We start from the raw sequence: 10350 nt of genomic DNA on the forward strand, positions 1-10350 counted from the left end.
CATTGACTCTGTACCGGTATCCCCCCCCCCCCCTGTATATAGTCTCGTTATTATTTTAGCTCTTTAATTACTAATTACTTATTTCTTATTTGTATTTTTTAAACTGCATTGTTGGTTAGAGGCTTGTAAGTAAGCATTTCACTGTAAGGTCTACCTACACCTGCTCTATTTGGCGCATGTGACTAATAACATTTGATTTAAGAATAATACTTAAGGCAAGGTATAGGATTTTGCATGGTTTTTTTTAGATGAGTTAGGTTAGAGAAAAGTGTAGCATTCAGAGACCGAAGTAAGGATGTATGAATAATTGGCCATTTATTGAGAAAACAAAGTTCCTATCACATACAGTTGAAGTCGAACGTTTACATACACTTAGAATGGAGTCATTAAAACTTGTTTTTCAACCACTCCACAATTTTTTGGTGAACAAACTATAGTTTTGGCAAGTCAGTTAGGATATCTACTTTGTGCACGACACAAGTAATTTTTCCAACAATTGTTTACAGATATTATTTAACTTATAATTCACTGTATCACAATTCCAGTGGGTCAGACGTTTACAAACAATAAGTTGACTGTGCCTTTAAACAGCTTGGAAAATTCCAGAAAATTATGTCATGGCTTTAAAAGCTTCTGATAGGCTAATTGACATAATTTGAGTCAATTGGAGGTGTACCTGTGGATGTATTTCAAGGCCTACCTTGATGTAACTATTTGGTCATAATAACCATCGTTATGTTTGGAGGAAAAAGGGGGAGGCTTGCAAGCTGAAGAACACCATTCCAACCGTGAAGTACGGGGGTGGCAGCATCGTGTTGTGGGGTAGCTTGGCTGCAGGAGGGATTGGGGCGCTTCACAAAATAGATGGCATCATGAGGAGGAAAATTATGTGGATATATTGAAGCAACATCTCAAGACATCAGTCAGGAAGTTAAAGCTTGGTCTCAAATGGGTCTTCCAAATGGACAATGACCCCAAGCATACTTCCAAAATTGTCACAAAATGGCTTAAGGACAACAAAGTCAAGGTATTGGAGTGGCCATCACAAAGCCCTGACCTCAAACCATAGAAAATATGTGGGCAGAACTGGAAAAGCGTGTGCGAGCGAGGAGGCCTACAAACCTGACTCAGTTACACCAGCTCTGTCAGGAGGAATGGGCCAAAATTCACACAACTTATTGTGGGAAGCTTGTGGAAGGCTACCTGAAATGTTTGACCAAAGTTAAACAATTTAAAGGCAATGCTACCAAATACTAATTGAGTGTATGTAAACTTCTGACCCACTGGGGATGTGATGAAAGAAGTAAAAGCTGAACTAAATCATTATCTCTGCTATTATTCTGACATTACACATTCTTAAAATAAAGTGGTGATCCTAACTGACCTGAGACAGGGAATTTTTACTAAGTTTAAATGTATTTGGCAAAGGTGTCTGTAAACTTCCAATTTCAACTGTACATTACATTTAACTCATCTTTAATATATCAACTATTAGAAAAAGAAAACCATACAGTAAGACAATTAAACATCAGGTATGATAAAACATGAACAATTGTAATATGTAGAGGGAACAATGTACTAATTCACTGATGGGTGGGGAGGTGGGGTTAAATTTGAAACAATCTGACTGCTGAAACACTGATCGACCATTACAAATTAGGCCAAAAGAGACAGACGGCACAATGTAGCTCAATACTCCCCAATACAAAATTCAACCACAGGCTTCATTTAGAAAATAATTATGACAGGATTGTTTCAGGGGCAACATGGTGTAAGGCCTACTGCCGTTTGCTGGTGTGTGGTAGCAGTGTTTTCTGATATCACAAGCATGGAATCACGGAGAAATTGTCAGTGTGTTTCGCCTCTTGGAGTCCCGTCGTGGGAATGGCACAAAGCTCTTCACCTCTTTGAAGGATAACCCTAGGAGAAGGGCAGGCAATGGAAAGGCAATGAAAGGGTTGAAGGGTAGACAATGAAATACAATACATTGCAACAGAATTATGTGGGTAAACACCTAAAGTAACTTTATAATTGTGACACTGACAGATCACAGACACAAAAAACAGAAAGTGATTAAAAAAATGTTTTTTACTTCAAATTAAACATTAAAATACTTTGCACTTACGCCTCCAATCCTCCAGAGGCAGCGTGGCATTGTCGTGACTGTCATCATATGGCTGTGGCTCAGGGCAGTCCTCTGGATCTCTCAAGCCATCAAAATACGGGTGTGTCAGAGCACTCTCAGCAGTAAGCCGAGTCTCACCATCTAAAACCAGCATCTTCTCAAGAAGGTCAATCGCTGGGAGAGCAGTTAAATAGAGAATGAAAACCAGAAATATGCCACAAGTTGGCGAACCTATTGGCCACACAGAGATGTAAATAAAAATGCATACGCATTCATCAATTGTCAGTTAAACAAATGTCAACTTTTCCATACAAGTTGAATCCTTACAAAGCTGGACATATTGCGCAATCATATCAGTTTGCCATCATCTTTCAACAGATGACTCCCATCGGAAAACCATTCTCAAGCTGCAATTTTCCCACAATATCTCTGTGTGGGCCTATATATAGCAATCAAACTAATGTATAAGGCCACTAAATGTATTGCACATTTAGAGTACCAGTAAAAAGTTTGGACACCTATTCAATAAAGGGTCTTTCTTAATTTTTTTCTTCTATTTTCTACAGGGTGGCTACTTTGAAGAATCAAATACATATGTATTTAACACTTTTTTGGTTACTACATGATTCCATATGTGTTATTTAATAGTTTTGATGTCTTCACTATTATTCTACAATGTAGAAAATGGTAACAATAAAGAAAAACCCTTAAATGAGTAGGTGTGTCCAAAATTTTAACTGGTACTGTACAAATTGTACATTTAAGTCTGAATCACAGCATTTCTAATGTGTAACAATAACTAACGTATGTGCTTAGCATCATCAAATCAATAGCATTTTAACTCACCCTGTGCACTTGCTCTGGGGAACAACTTAGAGAAGTCTTTTCTGGGAAAGTGAGGGAGGGACCGCACATAGCTTTTTGCCTATCAGAAGACAGGAAGAGATAAGAAAATAATTAGTTCAAGGACCCTGACTGAGGAGTTTATTGTTCATACTCCAATTCAAAAGACAGGCACTTTCCAATTCAAAAGAAGGGAATTATGCACAATTGTCAAAATATACAGTTCAAAATATCAAGTGTACGATCAGTGATATCCAGGTGCCAACTCTACCTCCTGACTGTCCAGTTTCTGAATGAAGTCAGGACCGGGTACTCCAGTTACTTTCATGATCTGAGTCAGCTGATCCATGTCTGGGAGTCAAGGGTTAAAGTCAAGGTCACTCAAGCCCAACACATTCATGTTCATATCGGTAGTGTCTCCAAACAATTTCAACAAAAGCCATGTCATAGATTACCCTTTTCCCATAACTGTACTGCACATGCCATAGCAAACTCTTCTTATTATTTGTTTTCATGCCTGTACTGCCTGTACTGCCTGTACTGTACTCTACTGGGCGATTGAAGTGTCGGCTATGCTACAGCGCACACAGTATGGGACGACACTAATCATAGATGGGTTTGTCATCCTTTCATTCGCCGTCCTTGATAAATAGCTGGCTTGGGTCAGGTAACAGACTGTGGTACAGACACGATACGGATTTGAAAAAAAAAAACATGTAGAATAGTAACAGGATACAGTCTTTCCCTTTGAAAAGCGTCTTCCCATTGATCATCTCTCCCATGATACAGCCCACAGACCAGATGTCCACTAAAATGGAGGAACAGACATAATCAATTAAATAGTGGCATCGAAAACAAATTCACAACAAAGCCACACCTTGCTGTTTGCTCAAGGGACTGCAATCTCAAAGCAACCCTGTGTAAAGGATTGAGTGTGGTAGTATTATGAGACAACTTGACTCCAGGGCCAGGCAGCTTGGACTAACCAATAACAATGATAACACAGCACTGATTGTCAACAACTATCATGCACAATGTGGCAAATATTGTAAAAGGGCGCATACAGAACCTTATATTACACAGTCTTTTTACCTCAATAGTTACTGTGTTAAGACTACTGTAATTACACTCTACTAAGTAACAAAGTACACTGTTGTGTATAAACACACTAAGGCAAGAAAATCCATTGTAAATGTCAAGTGTTACCCAAATCAAAACACATTGCACAAATGAAATGAAAGTAGACGGTCAGCTCTGTAATGTTTGAGGCTGTACGTAGCACAATGTCAGCGCCGTAACATACCCAAAAGTATGTGGGCACCAACTTGTCGAACATCTCATTCAGAAATCATGGGCATTAATATGGAGTTGGTCCCCCCCTTTGCTGCTAAAATAGCCTCCACTCTTCTGGGAAGGAACATTGCTGCGAGGACTTGCTTCTATTCAGCCACAAGAGCATTAGTGAGGTCGGGCGATTAGACCTGGCTCGCAGTCGGTGTTCCAATTCATCCCAAAGGTGTTCGATGGGGTTGAGGTCAGTGCAGGCCAGCCAAGTCCTTCCACACTGATCTCGACAAACCATTTCTATATGAACCTCACTTGCACGGGGGCATTGTCATGCTGAAACAGGAAAGGGCCTTCCCCAAACTGTTGCCACAAAGTCGGAAGCACAGAATTGTCCAGAATGTCATTGTATGCTGTGGCATTAAGATTTCCCTTCACTGGAACTAAGGGACCAAGCCCAAACTGTGAAAAACAGCCAAAACCATTATTCCTACTCCACCAAACCTTACAGTTGGCTCTATGTATAGTGGCAGGCAGCATTCTCCTGGCATCCGCCAAAAGCAGATTTGTCCGTCAAACTGCCAGATGGTGAAGATTAATCTCTCCAGAGAACGCGTTTCCACTGCTTTTAAGCACTCCAGCCAACGCTTGGCATTGCGCATGGTGATCTTAGGCTTGTGTGCGGATGCTCGGCCATGGAAACCAATTTCATGAATCTCCCGACAAACAGTTATTGCGCTGCCGTTGCTTCCAGAGGCAGTTTGGATCTCGGTAGTGAGTGTTGCAACCAAGGACAGACAATTTTTACACGCTTCAGCACTAGGCAGTCCCGTTCTGTGAGCTTGTGTAGCCTACCACTTTGCGGCTGAGCTGTTGTTGCTCCTAGACGTTTCCATTTCACAATAACAACACTTACAGTTGACTGGGGCAGCTCTAGCAGGGCAGAAATTTGACGAACTGACTTGATGGAAAGGAGGCATCCTATGACGGTGCCACGTTGAAAGTCACTGAGGTCTTCAGTAAGGCCATTCTACTGCCAATGTTTGTCTATGGAGATCGCATGGCTGTGTGCTAGATTTTACACACCTGTCAGCAAAGGGTGTGGCTGAAATAGCTGAATCCACTAATTTGAAGGGGAGGCCACATACCTTTGCATATAGTGTATCAGGCTGCATGTAAAACATTCTGGCGGCTCTGTAATGTTTCACGCTCTACATAAGTCTGTCAGGTCTGTAGCGTTTCAGGTTATTACGAAGCTGAGCATAGGCCTTTGGGATGGATGAGGCCGAGAGTGAAAGTTTTTAATAGATATGATTGTCTTGCCAGTCTGGGTGTAGTGCATCCAGTTTAGAATGACCTCTGGTGCCCGGTACCAGCGGGTCACAACATAGCCCGTCATCTCCGCCTCGGCATGGCGAGCAAGACCAAAGTCCAGGATCTGCAAAGCATAATTTTACACATTATCTTAGGAATCTTCCCCAATAGAATTATTTCTCTAATGAACTTGTATTCATGTCACAAACCTTTAATTCACAGTCTTGATTGACAGCCAAGTTACCAGGCTTCAGGTCCTGCAAAATAAAAATTTGACAAACGAAAAACATTGAGGGTGGCCCTTGCGTGCCTGAGATTAAGACATTAAGGGCAGACACAATACATAGATGTTGATTGCATATCCATATCCACTGTGGGCCTGCCCTATTTCTCTTATCGTTTATACCCAAACAAATGCTTCCATTCACCATTAATTCCAAATGAATACGCACATTAGTACATACATGGGTGTGTCTTTACAATTCTAGACATGCATGGAGACAGAGGCATATCAGAAAGAAGGCCTTCTCATCCTACATGTTAGGACAGGGTTAGCCATAATGACTCAATGTCTATGATTCTTTAAAATACAGAGTGGCTGCGGATCCGACTTTTCCCAGACCTTTTTTCCCCCTGTACTAAACCTCCCGTATCTTCTGCACATGTACGGATAACGTTCCATTTGATCTCAATCAGTTTCATGGGGATATGCATGTAGATCTTCTTGAGTTATACAGTGTTGTTTCAAAGTAGCCTTCAGTGTTGTTTTGAATGATGTACAGTGGCCGAATCGTAGAGCAGATGGTGTTAAACTGTACCATAACCTACCTGTGTATTTTGCCTAGTGGCGCACACTGAGTTTTGGCTATATGAGAGAGAAATGCGGTGGTGTTTTTGTCTTACAGGGATTTGATTTTTTAAGATCCCCATTAGCCGACAGCTAGTCTTACTGGGGTCAGACAAAACAAAAAACACATAACAGACAAAATACTTTTTTCCATACATTTAAAAACATTAAACATGGCCTCCCGAGTGGCACAGCGGTCTAAGGCACTGCGTCGCAGTGCTAGAGGCGTCACTACATATCCAGGTTCAATCTTTGGGCTGTGTCGCAGCCATTTCGCTCGAGCGACTTCTGGTGGCGGCCAGGAGCACGCATGCCAACTTCAGTCGCCAGCTGAACAGTGTTTACTCCGACACATCGGTGCGGCTGGATTCCGGGTTAAGTGAGCAGTGTGTCAAGAAGCAGTGCGGCTTGACGGGGGTCGCGTTTCGGAGGACGCTTGGCTCTCGACCTTCGCCTCTCCCGAGTCCGTACGGGTGTTGCAGCGATGGGACAAGATCGTAACTACCAATTGGATAAAGGGGTATAAAGTACAAAAATAATGGTCACATGGGAGATATACTATGCAATTACAGCTGGTTCTGTTATGTAGAATACTATTATTATGCGATCTTGCAGACATTGATTTAGCTATGTTCTAACTTCATGAAACGAGCACCATTTGCCAGATTAGCTTGTTCTCTACGAGTAGAGCAGAGACTGTGCATGAAGTAGATAATAAACACATTCGCCAGATCTTCGGGACCGAAGATCTACTGCCACAGCCTTTAAAATAACATTCTCATGAGCCACAAACGAAATAGAGCTGTTATAAGATGCTGTGGCGAGGTGTTACCAACGGCGCAGCCAACTTACCCTGTGGATGATGCCAGCTTTGTGAATGTACTGCCATGAAAACAGAGAAGACATCATTATTAAGCGCTATGATTAAGCACTGCAATGGTAATTAACTAAGCGTAACACTGAATTGAATATAAACAGAATCATGTTGCAAAAAGATTTGCAGCACCAGAATCCACATTTCTTTTAAGACTACTTTTTTTGTGCACAAACAAGCTCACCCTTAGTCCACACAGCATCTGATAGACAAGGAACTGCACTCTGTCTTCAGTGAGAAGTCCTTTGACTTTGGAGAGGTCGGTGAACATGTAAGGCATCACCAGGTAGCTGTGGACAGACAAATCACTCCATCTATCGAACTCCTCAACACCTATATGGACTTAAAAATGACACCCGAGTTGCATTCAGTGGTGTACAATTTTACAGAATCACCCGACAGAAATAGTACTAGAACAGACATGCTTTTGTCATATAAGAGAGGGAATAACGTCAGCTCAGCACAATATGCATCTGCAACATTCAGAATACTGCTCCCTTCTCTACGTTGAGCCTAGGTCATAGGGAGTTGAATTAACTTTTAACAAGGCACACCTGTTAACAGAAATGCATTCCAGGTGACTGCCTCATGAAGCTGGTTGAGAGAATGCCAAAGCTGTCATCAAGCCAAAGGGTGGCTACTTTGAATCATCTATTTCATAGTTGATGTCTTCACTATTCCACAATGTAAAAAAAAAAAAAAAAAAAAAACCTTGAATGGCTGGGTTTCTGTATAGCACATTGAGATATCAGCTGATGTAAGAAGGGCTTTATAAATAAATGTGATTTGAATAACTAGGTGTGTCCAAACGTTTGACTGGTACTGTATATGAGCCCCGCCAAATCACCAAAGCCATTCTCTGCCTCTGACTGCAATAGGCATTACTCTGTGTCTGATATCACTGTGGTAAATACTCACAAATCTGTGAATTCATCAAGCCCAGCAGCAGGAGTAAACACATCCAGAAGCCCTATCACCTGAAGGAAGTTTGCACATGAGAGAAGAAAAACAAGTTGTAAATCCCACGAGAGGGATAGAGGGAAATGGCTACTGCCATCTTATGCCAGCTATCGCTATTAGACTGATATTGTATGTCAGCTTTGTGTGCCAGTGTCTTGGATCAGTTTGCTGATTAGGTTATATAAAATCTGTGAAAAGCAACACATCGTGGGTGGGGATATGTGAGTCAAGGAGACTGGAGGGATAGAAGACAACGATAGTGCCAGGACATGTACAGTCCATACTCACATTTTCATGTTTCATGTGTTTAAGCAGTCGAAGCTCCCGATAAGCCCTCTTTGCAAAAATCTCAGACTGGAAGGGCCGGTGAAGCTTCTTAATGGCCACTTTCTCAGTGGTCTTCACATTTATTACCGAGCTGAGGCAGAGAAAATACTGTTATTGCATAAAATATACTCAGGAAATGTGGCATCATCCCTTAGGAGAATGATAGTTTAAAAATACTGATCAATTATAAGGCCAAGGCTGCTGAATCAAAATGATAAATTCCCATTAACAGCACATGCTTTCATTTGTTCAGACAAAGACTATGCCCAACATTGTGCCTCAACATGTTCACTGAAACACTGCAACAAGTATTGGCAGGAAAAGCCAGGCATTTGCTACTACACTATATCCGCCTACACACAGTGCATTTGATTTATTGGTATTGGTGCCAATTGGTGATTCATATAAGTGTAGTGAGCGAGGTTGACAGATATTTTGTAACATTGTAGGAATTGATGCAAGTTATACAACATTTCCAGAGCACAATAAACTCGCTTTTTCCCCTCTGTATGATTGCCCTGTCAAGTACTTGACAACACACCCCAGCTTTGGATAGCGCCCATCGTCAACAACTTACCATACGGAACCGTACGCCCCTGTCCCAATTTGCTTCAATCGCGTGTACTTCTCCGGCACTTCCCATATCGTGCTGTTGATCTCCTCTCGGGTGTACTGTGTCTGCGACTCCATGTTGTTGCAATATGGTGAAAATATGATCCGCAAAGGAAATTTGCGCACGACTCCTTTCCCCACCTCCTACGCGCTCTTTCTACAACCACTTGTTAAAAAGGTCACGATATACCAGTCGATCTAATTGTCTACTCTGTCAGTTGCTGTGCTGTTTGCCATGATACTTTGTGTTACAAGAGTTGTGGATTGAGTGACCGTATCCTACTATTTACTATAGCCTTGCAGCAGCCTATCCCATCCTCAAAAACACATATGACGACCCAGTAATAGTAATCATCATCGTGCTGTTTGCCTGCTAGGAGATCTTGCTAAAACATGTCAGCTGCTATGACTCCGGTTTCCGCTCACACCCATACACATTGAGCTCGCCAGTTTGTAGTCATAAAACCCGGATATGCGTTACCTCTGGTTCGTTCAGCCAAAGATTATGGATATACTGGCAAGCTACTCTCCGCCCTAACAATGGGAGTTGTTGTCTACAAAGCGGCATGGCGGGCTGTCTAGCTCCCGACTATCCTTTCTATGGAGTGGTGGATATCTCATTATTTTAATCAATATTTGAATATCCGAAGATGGTTGTTGACATCAACCACCTGTATTTAATGGTACTAGCCTCATGTCATGAATATGCATAGCCATATCGACAACTCCGATATTTTCTCAACGATGCCGAGATGTCACGTGTCCTACTTGTATCAGTACACTCGTAACAATTTAAGCATTACGAAACTTCTACTCAATCAAATAAACCTCACGTAGCAAATAAGCCATTAAATTTGGTGTTTTGCCAAATTCGACACTCATTGAACTCCTTACAAAAACTCCTTGCTTGGTGGGCGAAACAACGAAAACCGCCACCTGCTGGAGGGAGACAGGTTTTCCGCCAAATTGGGGCCTCTTCCGCTTCCTCTCTCGTTCAGTCATCCCTATGGAAAAAATGAATGGGGAAAGAATAGGGTTTTGGAATAAACGCCGAAAATAAGGTATGAGGTTAACACAGATTTTATAAAATTTGTAATATAAAATAGCCTAATAGCAGTCAGTTAATATAACCATTATGAACTATGAAGCCTTTATGTGCTTTTT

General features: G+C 41.7%; 1 protein-coding gene across 1 annotated transcript; it reads right to left on the minus strand.

Annotated features, from left to right (window-relative positions):
* Nucleotides 1-290: 290 nt before the first annotated feature.
* Nucleotides 291-9644, minus strand: LOC139416416 (mitogen-activated protein kinase 13). Its single transcript, XM_071165007.1, has 12 exons — nucleotides 9152-9644; nucleotides 8536-8665; nucleotides 8206-8264; nucleotides 7472-7577; nucleotides 7266-7295; nucleotides 5776-5823; nucleotides 5576-5690; nucleotides 3705-3776; nucleotides 3240-3319; nucleotides 2972-3050; nucleotides 2126-2299; nucleotides 291-1920 (listed from the first exon to the last, which is right to left on the minus strand). Exons 1-12 carry the CDS (start codon nucleotides 9262-9264, stop codon nucleotides 1835-1837), a joined length of 1092 nt encoding a protein of 363 aa, XP_071021108.1. The 5' UTR covers nucleotides 9265-9644; the 3' UTR covers nucleotides 291-1834.
* Between the last annotated feature and the right edge of the window lie 706 nt (nucleotides 9645-10350).

This window comes from Oncorhynchus clarkii, chromosome 9, assembly GCF_045791955.1.
Source record: "Oncorhynchus clarkii lewisi isolate Uvic-CL-2024 chromosome 9, UVic_Ocla_1.0, whole genome shotgun sequence".
Classification (NCBI taxonomy): domain Eukaryota; kingdom Metazoa; phylum Chordata; class Actinopteri; order Salmoniformes; family Salmonidae; genus Oncorhynchus; species Oncorhynchus clarkii.